The following is a 25,121-nucleotide window of genomic DNA, read 5'->3' on the forward strand; positions in this document are numbered from 1 at the left end:
GTAAGGAGAGACAGAGCCGAGCCCTGGCTTAAGGCTGTGTGGTCTAGTGAGTCAGGCACAGAACTGGGACTCAGCAGACTTGGCTCTGCTACTGACTTGCTGTGTGACCTTGGGCAAGTCACCTCCCCTCTGCTTCCCTTCCCGTTCTTTGTCCTGTCTGTTTACCTGTGAGCTGTCTGGGACAGGGTAGGGCCTCTCCCTTCATGTGCATGTAGGGGAGCCCTGATCTTGGCTGGGGCATCGCTATTGCCACTCCAACATACATGATAGGCAGCAGGCACGTTCTGGAAGCATGGAAGCATCCCCCCACCTGATCCCAGGGGATGGAGACTCACTATCAACCCCCCTCTCCCAGCCCGACTGTCCAGCAAACAAGGTGGTGTTTTTTTTAATTGAACAGCTTAACTGAGCTGAAACCCAGTAACAGCCTGCCACTGTACAGAGATACAGTGCCATTAGTGACTGGACGCAGGTTCTCCTGCCTTAAAGCCCAGATACCTACCACTTGAACGAAAGGAGAATCTTCATTAAACGTTAGCAGTATAGGGCCAATGACACAGATGTGAGCAGTTCTGATTCCATCCAGGAGAGGGCAGAAGTGACACATACACATTTAGCCAGCTCATTACAATATAAATTACAATGGGCTCCAGTGTGGGAACCGGAGCGTGAAATAAATTGGCAAGAATTATTTTGTCTTTTCTATTTGTCTCCTTGGAGGTGAAATCTTGGCCCTATTCGTGACAAAATTCCCGTTGATTTCAGTGTGGCCAGGATTTCACCCTAGTCGTGCTGCTCATAGCCGTGTAGGGTCAGAAGTAGATTGGGGCCAGTTCCGACACCCCTGGCCTCAGGCTAGCACGCGCTCTGATTCAACTAACTGGCCACTAGATGGCAGGACAACACCCCACAAACTGGACCGAAAGATAATGTGTCTGGCAATGAAGATCCTCATAACACCTTGCAATTTTATTAAGATCTTTTGCCCCAAAGATTGCTCTCTTGCCACTGAAATGCAGCTACCTCTGAGGTGAAACGTGGCACCTGCTTTAACAGTGCAGGGCAACACTACCCGACAGGTTAGGACAGGAAGGGAAGAAAACTGCATCCAGTTTGAAACTACATTTCAGAGGGAATTTAGGGAAGCGAAAAGTGTAGCATGAATGTGGGTTCTATGCCAGTGGCTATAGGCAAACACTAGACATTGGGCTCAGTTCAGGGGTAACTAGTGAGATAGACAGGTGGCCAGACTAGATAATCTGATGGTCCCCTCTGGCCTTGAACTTTTGGCAAGTCACTCTCTCTCTCTTTGTGCCTCAGTTTCCTCACCTATGAAATGGAGCCAGTGCTACAAGCCTGCCCCAGCTCACAGGGGTACTGTGGGATCCCTGGCTACACCCCAGAGTCTTTGTGTTTTAACCACAAGCTTGTTCTCCCTGCCTCTGAGACACGCCCGGAGCAGAGGGGCTGCTGTCTCATGCCATCTGTCCGCTTCTGGGCCCATTCCCCACTCACCTCAAACCCTGAGTGAGATTCTGGCTACTCACCAAGGCCTTGCTGAAGACCCCATTACCGGGCCAGAACCCCATCAGGCGTCAGACAGTCCAGCTCCTTTGAAGTCAAGCTTTACACTGTCTGTGGCTCTGGCCCTGCAGGCAGCGGAGGAGCTGCCTTGAGAGCAGCTGTGCCTGCCCGACAGCCCCCACGCCCCCACCTCTGCCCAGAGGGAGCTTGTAGAGAGGTCACTGCATCTGCCTCCCATGTGTGGCATGGGCCCCAAACCGGCATGGTTCTGAGCCCTGCCGATGAGAGACCGAGGGCCCCCAGCACCTGTTGCAGTCAGCATGAGCAGAGGGGGCTAGATAGACCCTGCATCGGTGCTCCTCATCAGGGCAGCTGCTGACCGCTACTGCTCGGCGTGGGTGGGGAGGGGGGCTGCCTGGCTCCTAGGTCTGCCTCTCACCATGGCAGATAAGAGCCATAGCTTGCTGCTAGCCAACAGCCCTGCCATGGGGCTATGGTTTAGTAATGGCATACATCACTCCGCCTCCCCCAGCTGGGCTGGCATACAGGAATCGCAGGGCAGGTGTACAGACCCAAGGGAATCCTCCTCGGCACAGAGAGCTCCTGGACCTGCTGCTAAGCCAGCTCTCGGTAGTCATTTCCCACCCGGAAAAGCCTTGGGATGGAGGAGGTTAGGGCAGTGCTGAAAGACCCCAAAGTCTCTGCATCGGGGAGGCGCAAACTGCCCTCACACTGGTATCTGGGCCAGCGTAGGGAATCAGACTGTGCCTCAGTTTCCCCACCTTGTAACACAGGGATAACGGCCTGGCCTTTCTGTCTTGTCTATTCGGAGCATAACTGTTCCGGGCTGGGGCTCTCACTGTGCGCGTGCAGCACCTGACGCAGCAGGGACCCAATCTCCACGGGGTCTCCGAGAGCCCTCGTAATACACAGAATAATAAATAACATTCCTTCCTGTGGACGCTGTCACCAGGCCCTGGCCCACGTCTCCACCCTGCCTGGGGCTCTGGCCCTGTTGTATTTACCCCCATCCAAAGAGCAAGTCCACTTGCTCGGTAATTCCTCTTAACGGTTGCCTTCACCCCGGCTCCAGCAAGCACCACTTAGTGGATACAGGAGGAATCTCACAGTCACTCCAGTGTCTGCTCCCACCCGTACTGGGATCCAGAGAGACTTTCCATTGACTTAGGCGCAAACCCTATTACTATGTGTGTGATAGTAACACGTCTCAGGTGAAGTCTCTACCAGGGTCCTGTTGTGTTAGGTGCTGTACAAACACACTGTAAGAGGCACTCCTTGCCCTAAAGAGCTCACAAATCAAACACACCAGGTGGACAAATGACGGGAGGGGAGACAGAGGGGAAATGACTGGCCCAAGGTTATTAGCAGCGCCAGGGACAGAAGCCAGAACCAGGTCTCGTCGACCCCAAGCCAGTGCTCTACTCACTGGTCCCTGCCTGTATCGCCCTACCTCAAGCAGCAGCCGTGTGGAACGCTAACTGTGATTGTATTTACATGTGAGGAGCACCTATTTCCCGAAGGAGCCTGAAGTATTTCCATGGGGCAGAAGAAGCTCAGCAGGACATAGCTGGTAGGAGACCTGTCCAGGAAAATAGATGCAATGGAAAGCAATAAATACAGAACATTTAACATCCCTGAAATGCACCCACCTCTGGGGAGGAGGCAAGCAACCAGCTAGCATCCAACAGGCCAGGAGTGGAACATTTTAGCCAAGGATAGACGGTCAAGCCTGTGGTCCCTTAGAAAAGCCACAGGATCTTTAACGTTCCACGTTTATGGGGGCTCCACGTTTAACATCCATCAAAGACTCCAGATCAAATGTACTCAAATTGCAAGCGGAAAGATGTTTTTCCCAGAGTGCCAGCACTGTGAACTCCTTCTGGGATCTGAGAGTCAAGCTGGCTTCTTTCTGCTTGTGCCTGGTCTTGAGGAATAAAGATTCTGCAATGCAAATGGTACCCTTAAGGGCAACTGTGCAGCACCCCTGGCCTTCAGATCTGCCCTTCGTTACACCAGGGCAGCCTTACTGCTTCCAAACTGGGGTTGCGCAAGTGTAATGTAAGCCGGATCAGGCCCTGCAATTGGAAATTAGGCCCAGCTCCTCAAAGGTATTTACAAAAAGAAAAAGGAGTACTTGTGGCACCTTAGCGACTAAGTGCCACAAGTCCTCATTTTCTTTTTGCGGATACAGACTAACACGGCTGCTACTCTGAAACCTGTCAAAGGCATTTAGGTGCCTAACCTCCATTGGTTTCTTTGAGGCTCTGGGCCTTCATTAACAATGATGTCGATGATGCATGAGCCGCAGTAGAATCCAGCCTCTTCTCAGATGTGAGCTTTGTGCAATAACAGCAACCTTTGGTTCATGGCATTTCCTAGGGAATGACGACCAGAGGGGTGGAGCTTGGGTTATACGGGACCATAAATGCCCAGGAAATTCCCCACAAACTGAAATCAGCTCAGTGCCTGCAGGGGATTTGTAGAAAATCATTGTCCGGTGCATTAGCCGTTCTGCATTGCATGAATCATCCCTCAAGCACCCATTCAGCTCAGAAATGACAATTACACAAAACTGATCCAATTTTGCATGCTGATGAGACAGAGGGAAAATTGTCGGGAGTATCAGATAAACCAATTATGCCTTTAAACACTGTTATTAGCTGAACTGACATCTGAATAGCAAATAAATACACAAACAGATATGCACAGAAGTTTGATTTCCATTTAAGATTCATGTCCCTCTGACACACACGTCTAGCTACAATTCAAAACACCAGATGTGTTGCTGTATTAACTATATTAACTGCCTTTTGGGAGGCTATACGGATTGTAATAAGAGGTTAATCCTTCAAAGTGAGCTCTATTCTTTTGACAGATAATGTTAATGTTTATTTTTAAACACTTTTAAAGATTTTGATCCATTTACATTTTCACAGTTGCGGGATATTATGGGGCATCAGACAATTGTAGATGCTGACATTCAAAAAGTTAAAGCTTTATACATAACACCTGTATTTTACTATTCCTTCATTAGTCCATTTGTAACAAGCCTACTTCAGAAGTCAACATCGCTGGATTTTGGATTCTAATGAGTTCTCAAGGAGCATTTTTCTTACTTTGCCTGTCTGTAAAGGTTGATTATTATCAGTGGAAATATTTTTGGTCGGTTTGTGTGTATGGTGAAATTGATGCTTACCAACATTTATCAATAAAAATGTAATTCTTCCAAGCCTAGCTAATACAGCTACAACACAGTATTAACCTGAATGGTTAGCTGAAAGATTTAAAGAGGCAATCTATTCAGGATACTCTAGTGAAAAGACTCTCGAGTCCCACATCCACTGCCCTGGGTTCTATTCCCAGTCATACTCCAGTGCAATTAAGGATAAACTAGAATTGAGGTGCATAAACTTTTCCATTCTAATCCCTTGTTTTAAGTTGCTTGGACTTCTACATTTCTGGCTGGTTTCAGAGTAGCAGCCGTGTTAGTCTGTATGCGCAAAAAGAAAAGGAGTACTTGTGGCACCTTAGAGACTAACAAATTTATTTGAGCATGAGCTTTCGTGAGCTACAGCTCACTTCCTCGGCTGAAATTCTCCAGGCTTAGTCCTGACCCAAAAGCAAAATCCATTTGGCCTTTTTTGAGTTGGAGGGAAGTGGGGCAAAATGACAATTTCCTCACAATTAAAAAGAAAATATGATTTTTGTTTTTTTTTAAAACAGCTGTAGCATGGAAATGGTTGGAGGTGGGATGCTGAAATTTAGCAGAGAAGCATTCTTTTCTGAGGGCAAGAGCTCTGGAGCACTAGAGAAGAAATGGATTGTTATTCAATGGAGTAAAAATGAACCTTTGGAAATCACATGATTTGCATATAGAGTAAGATTTGCAAGTGCCTTCTTGTTAATCTTCAAACTCTGAGGAGGTGGACAACCAGCCACACTTAGAACTACCATAGTCCTTCTCTGTGCGAAGGATTTTAGTCACACCAATTCACCTAGTTAGGCAGGTTATTTTAATATTCTGTGCAGGACAAATATTAAATCCCCCACCCCCCAATATTCATTTGCCTTGTACGCACTGTGCTGCAGTGACCCACAATAGGCAAATCCAGTTGTTAGCAACAAGCAGTTTAAGCCTAGAGGGAAAAGCCGGTTTTGTCCTGTTCCAGACCCCACTGCCCATGTGTTATTACATCACAGTGGACAGCTGCTGCCCACCTCCTTCCACAGAAAGGTCTAGATCAACACCCAACAAACACACTGGCTCTGCAGCAGTCCAAGGCCTGGGCCCTCCAGGTTCTATTGTTCCTACTGCTGACAAGCCCAGGTGCCATGGGAATTATCTCAGCACCTTTTAGGGGTCTCTGGCTCGGGGCAAGCAACAGCTTCTAGAGATGCTCGATTCAAAGTTGCATGTAGGAGCCCTTGTAGCCATGCCCCAAAGCTAGCAGCATCGCTTCCACTCCACTCGAAACCGCAGCAGCGCGAGTAGCCTGCAGCCACATCGATTGGATTCATTGGAAAGACAACATGTAAAGAGACATCGTCAACCACGTCCAGAGAGAGCTCGGCCAGACAGACGGGAAGGGCACCGCTTAAAATGAGCCCGGCCACAAACCAGGAGACAAACTGGAGATCACTGCTGAGTATCTCCCTGGCGCTGAGCAGGAGAAGCTGCATAGCTCAAAGGGAGGGAGCTAGGAATATGCTGTTCCCTTGTACAAGCAGCAAACGAGGTGCAGCGATCACCTCTACTAAGACTAGTCGCCTGGATGAGAGAGACGGCTGTAGGACACAACACAGACAGCTCAATCCCATACACTCGCAAAGCAGTTCTTAGGAACACACTCACAGACAACCCGTCATTCTAAAGCTCCGAGCCCCCGTATGATCCTGGCACACCCTGTCCAAGGGGGCGTTGGACTCACTAGCAGAGAGCACTGCAGGTCAGTGCCCAGTTTACAGGGTCAAACGCTTGGGCATGTGACACCTGCCTCCAGCTGGCACCCTGAATCTCTGCCACCCCTTTGGCCCCATTTAATAAATTCATCCACCATTCAAGACTATCATGATTCTTAACCCAGATTGAAACCTAGACTCCCTCCCTCCCCCAAGAAGGGCATGGGCTGAAGAGAGGCAACTTGTGATTAACCTACCCGTACCCAAGCCCAGATGGACACCTAACTTGGCAGGGATTCCTCTCCACTCCCTTAAAGACACACTTCCTCTTCCCCAGAGGCCTGTTCTCTGCAGCCAGAGCCCTCCTTCTAAATAGGTAATGGCCGGAGTTTAGGAGATAGACAAGGGAGCACAGGTCAGAGTCTAGCTCAGAACAAAGGTTTCCTTGGGTCAGACAGGTGCATTTCCTAAATTACCTTAGACAGGGAATCAGCAAGGCTGGGGGAAGCAGGAGCCTCATTGGCACTAGGGGACTCAGTTTATAGTTGCCAGCCAGCAGAGCCGCTGATCAGGGTTTAGCCATTTTCACCTTTCTGTGATGTGGCCCGCAGCAATCTGGAGCAGAGGGTTAGCACTAGGGTGCCATTCTGGGCCGCTTACAGCCCACCAGCACCTGGGGTGCGTGGCAGGGACTGGCCAGCCAAGACTGGCGCGCCGCGTGGGCGAGGCCGGGTCCGCACCCCCCACCCTTCGCAGGGAGCGACCCGCGGAGCAGAAGGAAGGGGCGGCGATGCCAGAACCCGTGGCCAGGGCACAAACCTGCGCAGGCAGCGGGCCGCCGCAGGCAAGGAGCGTGACCATTAAAGCAGCAAGATGCAGCCAGCCCAGGTTACTCTGCATGCAGCCTCCGCCGGGATGCAAGCGGCTAGCTCCGCATGAAGCGGGGGGGCTTCCGCCCCGCCCTCGGTTTGCAGATGCCGATGCGACCTGCGCCGCATCCGGATACGGCCAGGTTCACACGCACCTGCGTCCGGGAAGAGTCAGGCCCGCTGCCCCCTGCCGCACAGAGAGGGCTTTGCGAGCAGGGCTGGCCCCCCCTTAGCAAAAGGCGCCGACGCTTGAATGCTTGCCCCGACCGCAAAGCGGGCGGATCCCATCACAGAAAGGCCGAGAAGAAACCCTGCAAGATACGCACGCCGGTTTGCTCCGAGACCTTGAAGCAAGGGTTTGTGCCAGGAGAGTCTTTACGTGCCCGCCCCGGACCTCGCTCCTCGTCCAGGCTCCGCTCCTGCCCAGACTGATGGGCAAGGCCGGGTCTTAACTGAGCTGGTCTGGCGTTTCCTCCACGCCCATTAACCAGCATGTTCTGTTTTTGCGAGGGGAGGGCCCCTAGGGCTGGAAATGGGCATCTCTTCCCTGCCATACATGGAGAGGAAGAAATCCCGAAACAGCAGCGTTTTGAAACGAGATCCAACCTTTCAAACAAACAACCTCCTGCCCGTCAGCCACGCAGCTGCTTGACCTGGGCAATTTCTTCCCCTCTTCTGGGAAAGCAAGCCCAGCTATTTGTTCCCTCTATACAGCCATTTATTGCAACAGCTGCGCCCTTATCTGTGCAAGCCCGGCTTGTCTGCGCCGCACAAATACGGAGGAATCCCCTCGGCAGCTCTGCTAGGACGCAATAGTCCTCTCCATTTCTGGTCGTCTCCGCTGGCCTTGGTCGTTTCCAAAGGCATGTTCAGTTATAAGAAAAGGAGGACTCGTGGCACCTTAGAGACTAACCAATTTATTTGAGCATGAGCTTTCCTGAGCTACAGCTCACTTCATCGGATGCGTACCGTGGAAACTGCAGCAGACTTTATATACACACAGAGACCATGAAACAATACCTCCCCCCACCCCACTCTCCTGCTGGTAATAGCTTATCTAAAGTGATCATCAAGTTGGGCCATTTCCAGCACAAATCCAGGTTTTCTCACCCTCCGCCCCCCCCCCAACAAACTCACTCTCCTGCTGGTAATAGCCCATCCAAAGTGACCACTCTCTTCACAATGTGTATGATAATCAAGGTGGGCCATTTCCAGCACAAATCCAGGTTTTCTTACCCCCCCACCCCCATACACACACAAACTCACTCTCCTGCTCAGTGATGGGTGTGATGCTCAGTGATGGGTGTGAAAAGATCATAAAGCTTTAATATTTATACAACGTATCAAGGGACGGTCTTATGGTTCAGGGACTGAACTAGGACTCAGAGGACCTATGTTGGATTCCCAGCTCTGACACAGACTCGCTTTGTGAGCTGGGGAAAGTCACTTTGCCTTGGTTTCAGTTCGGCCGCTATCACATTGTAACAGTCCTTCTCGCTGACTTGTCTGTTTGATTGCACACTCTTCAGGGCAGGAACTATGCACCCCTGCAGCACAACGAGGCTCCAATCGCTAGGTGCTTCTGTAATAAAAATCATAACTGGGCATCTAGAATCCGAGATCCTACAATCAAACAAATACAGATTAAGATCAGTTGGCTCCAGGTGGGCAAGCCCTTAGTTCTGAGTGGGTGCAAGGGTCCGTCTGCCTAGATGCGATTGCAGGAACAGGAACTAATGACTTAAAATCATACGAGATTAAGACAGCAATTAAAATCCATACACTCAATGGGTCTCTCTTAGAAACTGTGTTACTAGAACCTAATCTGGATTCACATGGCACCTGATGGGGAAGGAAATGAAAGACAGCGCTGGTTAGTGGTCACTGCAGGGAATGCCCAAGTTCTCATCTCCTCTCTGATTCAGTGTGTGGCCCCAGACAAGTCACTTGCTTGCTCTGTGCCTCAGTTTCCCCATCAGTAATGTTGCAACAAATCTGTGGCCCCTAGAAATCCGTGGTGGCTACTATGCATTGCAGCTACTGGCAATGACCACTACAGAACTCAGATTCTCTTGCTCCAAAAAAACGCACTGAAAGCTAAAGGAGAATCTCCATTAGGTGTTGGCCGTATGGCACCTCTGACACACGGCGGATCCGTTCCATTTCCCTCCAGGAGAGGGTAGTGGTGCGTGTACACTCCAGCCAGCTCATTGCATGTTGGAGCTTGCTAAGTTAATGACGGTAAAGCACTTTCCAACGGCAAAGCAGCGTGACAGCTCCGCATTAGCATCTTTACGGCCTTTAACGGGAGGGTGTAAATCGCCTTGATTCCTTCATCCCAGCTGCATGGGGGGGTGAGGGGCGGATGCCGAAAGCGATGATCATTATTTATTTAGATCCCAGGAGCACCCCAACCAAGATGAGAGCCCCGGGCTTTGCCCGGATGGGTTTACACTGCACACGGAAAGAAAACCTCCCTAGGACAGTCGAGGTGCCTTGCCCAAGGTCAGGCCCCCAGAGACAGGGCCCGAACACCAAGCGGCTGAGTGCCAGGCCAGCGCCTTGCCCTCCTCCCTGCCCCCTGGAAACGATCCCGCCTGAGCCAGCCCCTGGCTGCCCGCCCGGCGGCTGCTCCGTGATGCCGGCCCACGACCCCCTCTCGCCCCGTCCTTTTCCGCGGCGCCGCGTGCGAGGGACGCTAGGACCCGGCGGGATCCTCCGGCAGCGCCCTGGGAGGTGCAGCTGTGTCTGGGGTTTGGCTCGGCTGGTCAGTTTCACCTCCCGGACCGACGCCCCCGCCGCGCAGCCAAAGGCAGGGCGGCTGCCACCGGCAGCCCTCAGCACCCAGCGGGGCGCCCCAGGCCGGCAGGATCAGCCGGCGCAAGGCCGGGGGGAGACCGGGGTGGAACCTCTCTCCTGGGAGCCGCGATTCTGCTGCGCACCGGGGACCTGCTCTCGCCTCCGTCTCCTCCTCCTCCGCAAAGCCCCAGCTGCCGCTAACCTGCTGCTCCGGCCTGGGCTGGAGCCAGAGGAGAGGGGGGACCGGCTGCGGCTGCAGCTTTCCGTGGGCGATCCATCCCTTGCCCGGCGTTGGGGTGGTTTTATTTGTTTGGACTCGGTTACCACCATCGTCGCCTCCCGGGCAGGAAGCTTGCGTGGCTCGGGGGAGCTCGGAGAGGCAGATCCTCCGAGGAGGAAGCAGCCCACCCCACCTGCCGCGGTAATCACACTCACCTGTTCTCCATTGGCGGCACACCTGGGCAGCAGGGGCCGCTTTCGAGGCTGCGGTGAGCCGCACAACTTGGCGTTAAACGTTGAGGAGCCAGGGAGAAAAGGCGAAAGCCTCCCCCCCCCCCCCCCAGGGCGGAGAGACTCTATTTACACACACACAAACACACTTCTCCAGCGCAGAAAGGACCAGGGCAGCTCAGTGATATTTCAAGGGTTTTCCTCTAGCCTGTGCTGAAATATTTATATTCCTTTGCCTTTTTTTTGTTTGCAGGGGAGCCATCTGGTGAGTCCTCCCCACCAGGAGCCCTTAGGAGACAGCTTCTGGTTCTCACTGTAGAGAACTTAATTTTGAAATCTGCTTTTCCTGCCTGTTCTGAAACCGTCTCCTCTTCCCCTTCTCCCCCGCCCCTACCTTTAAAAACAAAACCATTCTGGTTTCAGAATCTCTTAATTGGGGCAAAACCAGTATTTCCTTTTTTTTTGGAGTGGGGACGGGGAGGGGGAGACAGACGCCGTCCCAGGCCCACCGTGCCTATTTTTGTTAAGGAAACTTAAAACTAGAATTTGTCAGTGTCCCTTCCACGAGCATGTCCACCCGGGAAAGCGTACAGATCCCAGACGATCGCGATTTTAATAATTTCCGGACCGAATGCAACTCGGACGCAGGCTGGAGTCAAACTTATAACAAATCGGGACTCGTTGTGTGGATTCAGGTCTTGGAGGTGGAGAGATCCCTGCATAAAATCAAGGTAAGAAACCGGCTGGGATCTGTGGGAATGTTAGATGTACCCTCTGCGTTGTCTGTGCCCACGCGCTCTGGAGTTAAGCAGGTTGTTTGCAAAACACTGCAGCGGTGGGATGCAAGAGACTCCTTGTGTATTTGCTGCTTCAGTATTTCTTCATTTTCTAGGTGCGTTGTGCAGGGCAGGAAGCTGGTGGGAATGTGGGGCTGTGTGCAGGAGAGTTTCCAGGGACCCCTGCATGCAACTGATCAGATCAATGATTTATGTAGTACCCTCTCTTCTTACATTAGTGGAACAGGTAGATTATCTGGCCTGGTATCCTGTTTCCCAGTGACAGGCTGCTGGCATAAAATCCCCATTCTGTATATCTAACTGTGCCATACTGAACCGCAAGGGTGTGTGTGTGAGAGAGAGAGATTTTTTCCCTAACCTCACCTCCCCTAGACTTTTACCCTGGAGTGGAAGGACTGGGTATCTCTTACAACTCTTCTGTTTTAGCCAGTGTCCTGGCATGTCATATTCTCTAATCCTGCTCTTAATCATGCTGAGCTATTTGCTTCAATATCTGGTAGCAGTGAGTTCCATTGGTTAACGACTTTCTTTAATGCAGCATTTTGTATCCATTTGAAATGTGTTGCCTTTGAATTTTGCATGGGTTTCTCCTCCTTGGACAATGTGCTGAGGTGAACAGGAAGTGCCCAAATGTACCTTTCTAAGGCCTGTAATGCATGATGCTCATCTGCAATTGGCTTGTGTCTCTTCCCCCCCCCACCCCCTTACTAGTGGTGACAGAGGCTCCACGGAGTCAGCTCACCTCCCCCTAGCCCATGGCCTGGGAGCTCTCCGCTTGGTGGCTTGGCTGAAAGTAGGGATTGGCAAAGTTGCCTGACCAAGAAGCTGAACCCTCTGTTCTGAGGACCGTTTCCACCAGTGGATTGAGATGAACTGGAGTGCCTCAAGCAGCAGAGAGAGAAGCTAGGACAGGCCTGAGCCCTGGATCCCAAATTGCAAAGAAAAACTGCTCTGTCCCCTGCCCCTGACTGCCCCCAAGCAGCAGTCACCTTACTCCAGGGCGGTGTGCGATCGGGGCCTTTGGTGCCTAGAATTTGCAGCTGTGACTCCATTTCTCTCGTAGATGCCTTTGGCTAGAACAGTTATGGACTCCATGCCTATTAGCGGGGCTTCACCTGCTTGTCCCACACTCACCGCGTGCCCACGAATGTCTGACACCCTTCTATCTCCTCTGTGAACCCCTGCTGTACAGGCCTCCCCCGCAGGAGCCTCAGCAAAATTCTAGAAGTTCAACGCGAGGTGGAGTAGCCGGATCCGTCTTGGACCCTTGTGGAATCTGCTGCCGAGGCTCCGTGTCCCCAGAGGCCCTGCTGGGTGTGGGTAGTTAGAAGGTAGCTGGGTAGGAAGATGGGGTACCCCTTCTGGGACCAGAGCAGGCTGGGATCCCTGTGTGGTACCATAGACTCACTTGTGGGGCAAGGTCTGCCTATCTCCCGTGTCTTGTAAGGATTGTCAGGGAAGCTGGCATGGCCAGATCTGAAAAGTGTGCACACAAGGAGGGGGGTGGGGAGTGTGTGAGAGAGAGTCCCGGATCCATTACTCCCTGGAGTTTCCTGGGTGCTCAGATACTAAGGGATATATAAGAGCCTGTATAGAGTAGAGTAGGACTCTGGCTCTTGGTAGCGATCGTCTGCGTTACGGGCACACCCAGGGCCCGATCAGGACCAGAGCAAGGGATGGTGGGACTGGCCAGCTCTGGGAGCTGAGAATGGGCTCCTGAGCCTGCCACCCCAGTTCATGCCAGGTGTCAGTAGCATCTGAGAGCCCCCCCCCCCATCTCAAGGCCGTTCTGGTGTCCCCAACGTGAAGTGCATTTGTGGGTCTCTGTTCAGAAGCGGACAAGTGTCCCTTCTGCAGAACACACACACCACACACACACACACCCGCCTCACCCTATACACTAGCTGGCTCCTTTATTGACAGCCTCAGCAGAGTGGCTGTAGACTGAAAGGGGCACGGGGACTGAATGCCCTACTGGGACAGGACCGAGGCTTGCTGGCTGGGGCTGCGGACCTGTGCTGGAACTGTTACGTGGCTCAGGGCTTGGAAAAACTTGCCAGACGCCTCGTAGCTGGGGGCAGATGTGGTGGTGGGGAGCTCCAAGTATCAAGTTCCAGAGGCAGCACCTGGATGAGGAAGCCACTCTTGGGAAGGAAGAGGATCCTGGGCTTTCTGCTTCTGTGGGTGGGTGGGCTCCCTCTCCTGTCGGCCTCCACCAACTGGCAACTAAGATGAATCTTCATCACCTTTTTGCTTTCTGTCTCTCCCTTCGAGCCTCCTGGACACAGGGCAAGGAGGGAGCATCTCTCTCCTCCCCTTCATCCTTGGATACTCGTCCTCCTCAGTCAACTCCTCTGCCTGCCTCTGCAGCTGCTGCTCAGTGCTTTCTCCAAACTCACCTGATTTCTTGACCATTTCTCAGCTGCTCTCCGGGTTACGAATGGCAGCAGAGTGTCGTTCCTTTCACTTGTCTGCTGCTGACAAACTCTGATCAGCCGCCGAGGCACCGGAGCTTCCTGTGGGTAGACCCAGGAAGGCGACATTGGAAGGTTTTCTTTGCAGTGGTAAGGCCTAGAAACTGAATGGTTTGTTTGTTTGTTTTAAACCGAAAGTGCAGATTTTGCACAAATCAATGGCTTAGCCTGCTATACTGAATAGAGAGCTTCCCACTCTCCAGGTTTTGAGTGTGTGAGTTGAACTTCAAAAATTCACTATTGGCAAATTGAAGGCTTCAGCCAGTCTGGGCTGTCAAAATGACACTTCACACCCACTCCACATTCAGAAGTAATTGGGCTCCATGCAGGAATGACTTGCTGAAATTCTCTGGTCTGTGCTATGGAGCAGGTCAGACTAGGTGATCATGCTCAAATAAATGTGTTGGTCTCTAAGGTGCCACAAGTCCTCCTTTTTTCTTTTTGCGGATACAGACTAACACGGCAGCTCCTCTGAAACCTATTATTACTTGTGATGGTCCTGACAGGCCTTGAAATCCACAAACACTCTCACACAGATTTGGGTGCCTGTATATAAAACATTGTCTGTGTCCCCCAAGGGCCAGTATCTGATGCTTCCGGAGAAAGTGAAAGATCTATAATGCACATGCTGAGTGGTGCAATTCTATAACAACACTTAGTGCTTCCTTAATACGTGAAGCATGAATTAACCTGACAACCCCTTCCCCTGTCAGGGGGTGGATTCTCATCAGTGGGTTGACAGACTCCGAGAGAATATAGCTACAGCTTTCCAAAGTGCCCACTGATTTTTAGGTGCCTGACCAGATAAAATCTCAGGAAAAACTTCCTAACCATAAGAACAGTAGAACAATGGAACGGATGCCTCCGGGGATCATGGAAACTGCTTCGTTGGAGGTTTTCTGAAGGAGGCTGGATAGCCATCATTCTTGGATGGGTTAGACACCACAAACCCTGCATCTTGGCAGGGGGTTAGATTAGATGACCCTTGTGGTCAATGTTCCCTCTAATTTTTGACAGGCCGTGTGTGCAAAAAATTTCTTCTATGCAAATTTTTGAAGCAGAGTTCAAATTTGTGCACCATGACGCAAATGCGCCCAAGCGAGTAAAATGCTTATACATTTAAAAAGTTTTAATTTGCAATTTGTGATAGTTTTTACACCGTTATTTTATCAATGTCATTTTTTAATACTTAAAAAAAGGAAATTTTAACCTCCTTTCCCTCCCCCCCCACCAGCTAGTAGAATCTGGCTGTGTTGATAGATGGCAGGCGAACAATGTGAAAAGTCACCCGTAAATGATATTTCGCCCTGTATTTCATTTTTTGTGCGTGTGGTGTTTCACCGTTTGCGAGGGGTATAGGATCTGTGCGCACGCACAGCTTAGCGGGAACAGTGCTTATGGTCCCTTCTAACCCTATGATTCTATGACCTGAGATGCTCTAGGCTTGGCTATACAGAGGTGCCCACAACTTCCACGGATGGTGTGGGTCCTCAGCTTCTCTGGAATCAGGCCCCTGGGGTCTCGTGTTGGGTACTCAAAAATTGAAAGTCTGCTTGAGTGCTATGCCCTGGTGAGAGTCGTCGTTAGGGTCAGGACTAGAATGCAGGTATCCTGGCTGCTGGTCCTGTGTTCAGGCCACTAGCCCACATCCTTCCATAGGGCTGCTGCTCCTGTTGGCCATACGTCTCTCTTCTGGGTCTGTAGTTGCCCCATCAAACTGCAAGTGCTTTATTACTAGTGGGTCCGTTTTATCTGGTCTTTAGCTTTTTGTTTTTTTGTTTTTCCCTGAAGCACAGGGATTGCCTCCATTAGACCCGGGCCTGAGCCGCAACCTTGCTTGGCTGCAACACAAACCTGAAAGCTCTGGCCTGTCCTTGGCAGCATGCTGGGAGCAGAGTGTGCCCGGCAGCACATTGCACCGCAGATGCAGAGCAAACAAACGGAGCTGGCAGCTCTGAGCAACCTGCCTCCTGAGACCGCTGCTGGCTGGGAGTGGGAGAGAGCCTCCCTGTTGGCTAGAGGGCTGGACAGCTCAGTCACGTACAGAAAAACAGATTTGTGTGTGCTCTGGCATCCCATGGCAGCAGGCTTTGTAGGTCAGCTCTCCTCACTTCTCCAAGGACTAGGGATCCTTCTTTCCCTGGCCCTCTCCCATGCGATCTGCATACAAAACACTTGCAAATCGCCTACACAGCAGTGCTCGGGACCTGGGGGACGGGGCCTTAGGGTGCCCCCATTCTCCCAGGCTTCCCCTCTCGGTAACTTTCTGCGATGTGCCCATCTGGGGCCTTGCAGTGGTGAAAGCTCAGAGGCTGGCACGCTCGTTGTTGCTGAGGTTTAGCATGCATTGCATCGGGCACTGCAGTGTTCCGGAGCCCACGCTGAATCTGAGCAGCACAGAGTCTCCTGGTTACCCCAGCGAGCTAGCAAGGCTGGCCTCTGGTCTTTGCACACTGCTTTGGGGTCCCTGTAACCACACACACGAGCCCAATCAGATACCATCATGATTGGGGAGGACTGTGTTGTCAAGGGGATTTGCCATTGAGGGTGCTGGATGCACACAGGCCCTGTGGCTCTCAGGTTCCCAGTCTGACTGAAGCTGGGCTACCTAGTGTCATCATGCACTTAAATTCTGGCCTGGAGAGCCCAGGACAGAATGTACAGCTGAGCATGCCCTAGGGGCTGTAACAATGAAACCAGCTGATCTCGATCGTACCCTGGAGACATCGAAGGGGGAGGAGTGTCCTCTGCACTGAGCCCAGCAGTATGAGAGCGCCGTGATTCGGGAGGCTGGTAACACATTCAGTATAAACCACTAGGCCGGTTGCTCGCTGTCAAAGAAGGGAAGGGCAAGGAAGCAGTAGATGTGCTAGATCTTGATTTTTAGTAAGGCTTTTGACATGTCAAGGTTCCTCCCCCACTCTGAACTCTAGGGTACAGATGTGGGGACCTGCATGAAAAACCTCCTAAGCTTATCTTTACCAGCTTAGGTCAAAACTTCCCCAAGGTACAAAATATTCCACCCGTTGTCCTTGGACTGGCTGCTACCACCACCAAACAAATACTGGTTACTGGGGAATGACATGGGCAACTGGGGACATTCAGTGGGTGCACAACTATTCTTCGTGTAGGGTCTTTCAACCAGTTATCAGTGGTTGGTTGTCAAACTGGGAGGGCATATCTAGTGGGGTCCTCCAGGGGTCCGTCCTGGGTCTGGTGCTAGTCAGTATTTTCATGAATGCCCTGGAGAATGGAGTGAAGAGGATGCTTATAACATTTGTGGATGACCCCAACCTGGGAGGGGTGGCAAGCACTTTGGAGAATAGGATTAGAGTTTGAAATGACCGTGACAAATCAGAACTGGTCTGAAATCAACAACATGAAATTAAATAGCAACAAGGGCAAAGTACTTTACTTGGGAAGGAAAAATCAAATGCACCACTATGCTCTGGGGAGTACCTGGCTAGGCAGCAGCACTGCTGAAAAGGATCTGCAGGGTCCTAGTGGTTCCCAAGTTGAATATCTATCAACAACGTGAGGCAGCTGCTAAAAAGGCGACTATTCTGGGCTGTATTAGTAGAGTGTTGTATGTAAGTCCTGGGAGGTCATTGTCCTGCTCTGCTTGGCACCGGTGAGAGCCCAGGTGGAGAACTGTGTCCAGTTCTGGGCACCACACTTGGGGAAGATGGGGACAAATTGGAGAGAGTCTGGAGAAGAGCATCGGAAATGATCAAAGGTTTAGGAAACCTGAGCTGGGAGGAAAGATTAGAAAACCTGGGTGTGTTTAGTCTTAAGAAAAGAAGACAGAGGGGGGACCCGAGAACAGTCTTCAAATCTGTTCAGGTGCGTTATCAACAGGGTTGATCAATTCCCCAGGTCCACTGAAGGTGGGACAAGAAGCAATGGGCTCAATCTGCAGCCAGGGAGATTTAGGTTTGATATTAGGAAAACCTGTCTGATGAAAGGGTAGTTGAGCTCTGGACTAGGCTTCTGAGGGAGGAAACCCCGTCACTGGAGGTTTTAAGACCAGGCTGGACAAACCCCTGTCAGGGCTGGTCTAGGTTTACTTGGCCCAGCATTAGCGCAGAGGGCTGGACTTGACGACCTCTTGAAGTCCCTTCCAGTCTGACATGTCTATGATTGTAGAAACATGCCTCTGAAAGTTCTCAGTCCTAATGGAGGTCTCTGAGCTTTGCTGGAGGCAGCTGTCTCGTGACCCTTCCGTAGCACTAGCGGATTGAGAGACCAGCAGAAGTGATGGCACCTGCTGATAAGCTGTTTTAATAACACTTACAGCAGAACCCTGCCTTCCTTGTTGTATTACAGGAGCATTTAGAGGCCCCAGCTGAGATCGGGGCCCCATTGTGCAAGGTGCTGTACAAACGCATACATGGTGAGAACCTGTCCCTGACCCAAAGAGCTGACAGCTTAACTAGACCAGGCAACAGGGGGCCGGAAGGGGAAACTGTTTTTACAGAGAGGAAACTGAGGTACAGAGAGATGGAATAATTTACCCCAGCTCACGCTGGGAGCCTGAGGTCTCCTGAGTTCCAGCTCAGTGTCTTAACCACCCGACTATCCTTCCTCTAGAAGTCTCAAGGCCTTTGTGGTAGCTGAATAGTTCCGGCAGCCCTGGAGCATTCGGCCACTTCCTAGCCTGAAGAGTGCATTCCACTGAGTGACGCTGAGATCCTGCGTGCAGTGGAGACGTACCCAGACGTACCTGTAGGGCAGGAGGGATGGGAGGCCTGTGTGTCGAAAGAAACTCGCTGAGCAAGTGGTTCGAGGCTTTTGGTGCCGCAGCAGGTCTGAGCGGGTGGGGTTGGTCTCGCCGGCACTCTCCTGTGCTCCAGTGGCCCGGAAGAGGTCCGAGTTGCCGCCTTTCTCTGGAAACACCTTCCTGGTGGGCTCTTGTTCCATGTAGTGGAGCCCTCGCTGGAACCGAGGTTTCGTCAGGCGCGAGTGTGCCCGAGATGGGAGCCGTATAAGCACCTAGCCGGGCAGTGGCTGAGACAGGAATTGTGTGGGAGCTGGGAGAGCTGCGTTCCTGTACTTTACCCACTAACATACCTGCTGCTGGCCACGGTTTTATTGGTGTCTTAGTAAGATGCACGAGTGACCCCCATCTCCAGAAGTGGAACAGTGCCACTACCTACGAGCTGGTCTGTGAGCTTTAACTGGTCTGGGCTTTGACAGGAAAACTCTAGGGGACACTTGGCCGCTGTGGGAAGTGATGTCACTGGCCCGGCCAGTAAATCCCACTCTGGCTAAATGCGCTTGGCCTGCCCACGGGACAATCTCTGAAACTGTCCGTGTGGTTCCAGCTGTGTGCCGGGATTTCCCGTCCTTGTCCTCTTGGACGTTGGTTGGCCCCATTAACTTACGGAAATGTGCTGCCACGCTCAGGTTGAGGGGGCCTAGGCAGAGGCTTTGATTTCGGTTCCCAGATCAAAGCCACCCTCTGCAATTTCAGCCTGGCTTTCTGCTTCCCTTCGTGCCCTGGACTCTTGGGTCGTGGTGCGGGGTCCTGTCTGACAGCTGTGGTTTCATTTTAGCCGTGGGTGAAGCCATGGCTGTGGGGGGTGGAAAGCACTCTAGGCTCCTTGGAGGATCAAAGGCAGTATGTAAATGGCTGTTTATCCAAGGGGCTGAGCTGAATGGTGCCGGGTGGAAGGTTTCTCTGACCTGCTGCGTGGAGTATGAATGGGAGGGAGGTAGAAGAGTGCTGCGTGTATTCTGGTTGCGTCATGGAGCATGATCTCCCATAATGATTAGCAGGCCCGGCAGGAAAAACAGCCTGAAACCGTACAATAGGACATACTGACTTGGGCTCAAATGACACGTCTGGAACATATGAGTAGCACCTCGTAGTTGATCATTAAATCCCTTTGTAACCTACTTGGGAATTCAAATCGCTTGACTCTGCCTGTAAGCGGGGGAATAGTCCCGCTATTGTGGGGAACTTTCCTGGTTTCTGCACTACCCTGGTGAAGTGGGCTAGCGAAAGGATCTGAGTCCTCGCTCCCACTTCCTTTACCCAGAGGCCTCCTTGCCCTTGAGGACTCCCCTTCCACTCTCCTGTCTGGCAGAGTCCTTGTCACCCCAACAAGGCTGGGCCCAGGATTCCTGGGGGACTCGACCCTCAACCCTGCTGTGGTCACCTAGGAGAGGGGCTAGGGTGTCCCCACTCTGGGGTACTCTCTCTGCACTGGGCACTTCTCTGACCCACTGACCATTACACACAATTTAAAGCAAATGCAAGTTATTTAATCAACAATTAATTTTTAAAAGAATAAGGAAAAATGGGAAACGTTAAAGGAAACACATCACCGTGCTCTGTGGCAGGGAACATCACAAACAGTGTCTCTGGAACATCAGGGCAGTTCACAGTCTGTTCCTTGTAAGTCCCAAGCCCCTTCTCAGGCCCTGGTTGTGCTGCGGGGATGCCGTGGGTTGGACACTCGCTCTGGTGGTGGCCACACGCTCTCAGGCTCTCAGTGGTAGGACCCTTCTTCCCGGTGTCACCTCCGCCCTGTCGGGGTTATGATCCACGCCTGGCCTGCAGAGCCCCTTGGCTGAGGCGTCTCCCTGTGCTGGGCCTGCTGCCCAGGGTCCCCCTCGGTCTCCCCAGCTGCTCACCGCACCCAGCTCCGGGCTGCTCCAGCCCCAGCTGCATCACGCGGTCTCTGCGCTGCTGCTGCTGCTCTGCCTCCAGCTCCCTGGGCTGCTTCTTTGGCCCCTCTGGCTCTGGTTGCTGCAGCTCTGCTCCCAGGACAGGTCTGCTCCGCAGGCTGCTTCTGTGACTCTGCCCCCAGCACTGACCTGCTTCCTGGACTGCTTCTCTGGCCCCTCTGGCTCTGGTTGCTGCAGCTCTGCTCCCAGGGCACGTCCGCTCTTTCTGGGCTGCACCCCCAGCTTTGGAGTTGCAGCTCTGCTCCCAGGACAGGGGCTGCTCTCTCTGGGCTGCTTTTCTGGCCCCTCTGGATCTGGTCCAGCTCTGCTCCCCAGCTCAGCTTGCGCCCCTGCTTCCTCCTTGGCTCGGCCCCGCTCTTTCTGACCCAGGCAAATCCAACTCACAGTGAGGACAGGACCTCCCTGGCCTCCTGACTCCCTGATTAGCCTGCCTGCCCTGTCATACAGGCTGACCTGGAGCATTGGCCTCTCCCCATTGCTCCTAGGGATTGGCAGTCTCAGGGTCCTGATTCCTCATCCACCCTTCCCCCTTTTAGTACTGGGAGCTAGCAACTAAAACACCCGCACTGAATGTTAGCAAGGGGGCAACAGTCCCCTTATATGCCCATTCCGCAGGAGGGATGCAAACCACTGGGCCAAACTGATCTGTGATAAAAGCCATTAAAGGTTACTTCCAAGGAGGCTGAGCTAACACAGAATAAACTTTGGGGAAGAGGGGAAAAGGTGGCCCCTTTTTGGGGGAGCGTGGAGTGTTTGCAGTGAGGGGCTGGGCAGCCCTGTGCTTGTGGCTTGGACTGATGCTGGGTCTGTCTGGTGCTGGCACCAGAATGCAGTGGACTAGAAACCTGGTCTCTGACACAGCCCCATCTGATTGAGGGGTCTAGTCAGGTTCATGGAACGGCTGGCGTGTGGGCAAGGATGGTGCAGTGACGTGGAGGGAAAGGCCGAGTATGTACTGGGAATAGGAATGGTAAGACATCTGGACTGGGCCTAGCTCTGTGGGGCAGGGACAAGTTTTGTGTTCTGTCTGGACAGCGCCTAGGACGATGGGACCCCTACTGCACTCCAAACAGCTGGCACTCATTGGCCGTGACATGGGCTGAACGGGCTACAGCCACCCAGCTCCCTGCCTCCCATTAGAGACGGCCCCTCCGGGTCATGATGCAGGCAGAGGTTGCTCCGTCGCCATCCTGACGGGCTCTGAGGTTGACCGGCCAGCGCCTTTCACCTTTCCAGCTCAACGGATCGCCTCGGGTGACCGGAAGCAGGAGGAGAGCAGGAGGGAGCTTGGGCCTTCCGGCCCAGGCCTGTGCTCGCTTGGAGATGGCCCCTGCCCTGCGGCAGCAAAGAACGTCTAGAGGATCAAGGGAGAAGGAGTTGGGGTGGAGCAGAGGGGCATCCTGCAGCCATTGCAAGTCCCAGTGATGTCCCCTGCTCCCTCCATCCCGGCTGAGAATCTCTCCAGGCCTAGAGTGACTAGATGTCCCGATTTTTGGGGTCTTTTTCTCACATGGGCACCTATTTACCCCCCCCCACGTCCTGATTTTTGACACTTGCTATCTGGTCAGCCTATACAGGCCTCTTCTCCGGCCAGGCTGGGGGCAGCCCATGGCAGGCCACAATCTCTAATCCAGCTCCGCTGCTCTCCATGGCGGGGTGACAGTTGACCTCCTGTGTGTCTGAGTTTCCCGTCAGACAGGTTCTGCCCCACACCTCACTGGAAACAGATCCTGCTCCCGAGCTGGCGTCCGTAACCCGCATAGCACTAGTAGACCGGAAGCACTAGTAGACCCCCCCGCCGGGGGGAGGCCAGAAACAGAGAGGGGCTGGAGTCCCAGTGTATGCTGGGTGTAGCTTTGGGTGCCTTGTGCCTGCCATATGCCTAGAGGCCTATGCTCCTACCTTGTGGGAGCGTCAGCCCTGTTATAAAACCTCGCTGACTCCTTTGCTGCAGGGTGCGTCCTGTCGCTGGAGGATTCGCTCCGCCCAGGCGGGGGCTGCGTCCTTCCCCCGCTGCTTTCTCTCCTGTCCCGGCTGCCTTTCCCCCAGCTCCTCTCCCAGGAGGCTCCAAAAGCAAACCTCCCGCCCCCGCTCCAGGATGCGAGTCTCCTCTGGTGCCCTTGGCACTGTGGGAAAGCCAAAAGCTCCTGGGGGGTGAAGGCAGTGGTACGTTCAGCCCTCCCCAAGCGTGCGGTGATATGGGGTGAAGGACGTGGGCAAATGACTGTGTCAAGCCATCCCAGGGCTAGCAGCGTAAAGGTAGCCAGCAAAAGGATGGGGGAAGGGGAAAGGGTTTGTCTCTTTTTTTTTTTTTCTGTTGCTTTAAAGAAAACTCCCAAGTCCTTCTTAAAAGCCATTTTCCTGATTTGTTTTTACACTAGAAATTCCGGTCTCGTCTAATCTGTTTCTTCCTGAGTCTGTGTTTGGTTGGGGACCTGACAGATTTATGACATCGGTGCCACCACGCAAGGGAAAGCTGGTTAATTTAGTCAGGCTGTGTAAAATCCTCTGCCTTTAACTCAAATGCCTGGGAAACATTTCGGGGGATGGAAGTTTCAGTGTCCTTCACTCCTTGATGGTGGGAAAGGATTAGAGGTTTATGTGGCTTAATCCAGAGTTACAGGAGAAACTAAAAATATAAACTTCCATGCTTCAGGGCACTAGCCACCCACTGTCAGGAAGAAACTTCCTCCAGGAACAGATGATTCCAAAATGGGTCACTAAGGCATTTCTGGCACCTTGCTCTGAAGCAGCCAGTGCTGGTCTCCGTCCAAGATGGGCTGCTGGGACCTGTGCTCTGATCGGGTCGGGCTGGCAATTGCTGGGTTCAGTTAAAGGCAAAAGAAGGCCACTGTCTGTGTCCGAGACCATTGGTGCGTCCCCCAGGGCAGAGCAGATTGGATGTTCCTGATGGAACTGAAGTTTAAGGGCTTCCAGACGCTTGCTTCTTCATTGCGAAGAACACAAATGAGTGCACCAGCTTTCACAGGGTACCTTGAACTAGCCAATGCCAGTTATTTTACTAGCTGTATCTATCTAGGCAATGAGGAGAGAGAGTCCCTGAGATCTGATTTAAATCACCCAACCACCATCCCATCGCCCAAAGGCCCCCAGCCCCTCGCCGCTCCATGGCAATGTGTGGGAGGGCCAATATTTGGGTCACTCCCTAACCAGCAGGAAACTTTGCTCTAGGAAAGCTGGCCAGCTGCTTCCCAGAAGCTCTGCAGGGGCTTAGGAGGGCTCTGTGCAGCGAGAGATGTTGCTACAGCAGCCTAGTGCCCATCAACAGTAGACACATGCTCGGGAGCGTCTCCCTGGAGTCAGCCAAAGCTTGTGGCTTGGCTGCGCATTTGACCCATGTCTCTGTGTGGTTGGGAAATCCTCTCATTCCTTCCAGACCCACGGCGTCAGCTGCTCTCCATGCCTGTGATTGGCCACGTGCTCTGTAGCCGCTGGGGCGTGGGGCCAAGGCCAGCTGTTAATGGTCTAGGCTGGCTGATTGATGTAAAACAGGGTGGCAGCACACGCTGTGGGTCAAAGCAGAGACTTACGACTCCTGGAGGCTCTCGTCACATCTGGGAGGAAGTGACATTTAGTGGTTAGAGCGGGAGACTAGGTGTCAGGATTCCTGGGTTCTGTTCCTGGTTACTGAGTTGCCATGAGACTGTGGGCAAGTCACTTAACCTGCCTGTGACTCAGTTTCTCTAGCTGTAGGATCGAGGCAGTAAGGCCTGCTGGCAGGGCTAATTCATCAGCGTGTGTAAAGTGCATTGAGGTGAATGATGCTATGGAGCGCTCATAAACGCAGGGATACCCGGCTTCACCTCTGCGCCAGTCATTCAGAACTGGATTCCTTTGAATTGCTGGCATTGGAAAGCAAAAGTGGTTCCTCGCCTGCCCTTTTCTGAGCTCACTGAGCTGCAGGTGGAGGCTGTCACAGCTCCTGGGAATGGTGATAGGAGACCAGTCAAACCCGCCTGGCCTGCCTTGGCATTAGAACGCCCGGAAGAGCCCGCTTTGTCTTAACATCCCTGCTGGGTTGCTGCATCCGGAGGCGGTACTGGGGCACGGTGGCCCCTGGACGCTACAGTGGTGCCTAGACACTATGGTGGTGGGCGCACTGGCGTGACGCTGATATTCCCACGCTGTCGTGGCATTAATATCGCTCAGACTTTGCCCTGCGCTAGCATGGTCAAGGGAGAATCTCAAATGTTAACAACTGGAGACTTGCGACCACCCTGGGCTACGGTTGCTCTTGGTGCCCTCAGTTTACAGCTGGGGAAACTGAGGCCGAGCACGTCTGTGACTTTTCCAAGGTTGTACAGGGAGCCTGTGGCAGAGCCACAGGGATTCAACCAAGCTGTCTCCTCTCCCAGCTCTTTGCCTTAACCCCAAGACCTGCCTTGCCTCCTTTCATCTACTGCTTATTGGGCTGGGAATGAATTGGAGCCTTGCGGGCTTCAGGTTGCACCCACAAGAACAGAGCCTGTGACTTTGGCCCCAGGTGGCAAGGGGGAGGCATGCTGCAGTGGCTAGGCTACTGGCCTGGGACTGGGAGCCCTGGGGTCTGTTCCCAGCTCAGCTGCTGGGTGACC

At 52.8% G+C, this 25,121-nt stretch overlaps 1 protein-coding gene across 1 annotated transcript in view; it reads left to right on the forward strand.

The window, feature by feature from the left end:
* Positions 1-10,055: 10,055 nt before the first annotated feature.
* The window catches only part of STARD10 (StAR related lipid transfer domain containing 10), a 48,850-nt gene continuing 33,784 nt past the window's right edge, over positions 10,056-25,121 (forward strand). The window contains exon 1 of the mRNA XM_073333709.2: positions 10,056-11,293. Coding sequence (XP_073189810.1) covers positions 11,132-11,293 — 162 coding nt within the window. The 5' untranslated portion in view covers positions 10,056-11,131. The remainder of the gene's footprint in view (positions 11,294-25,121) is intronic.

Source organism: Lepidochelys kempii, chromosome 1, assembly GCF_965140285.1.
Source record: "Lepidochelys kempii isolate rLepKem1 chromosome 1, rLepKem1.hap1, whole genome shotgun sequence".
In the NCBI taxonomy this organism is placed as follows: Eukaryota; Metazoa; Chordata; order Testudines; family Cheloniidae; genus Lepidochelys; species Lepidochelys kempii.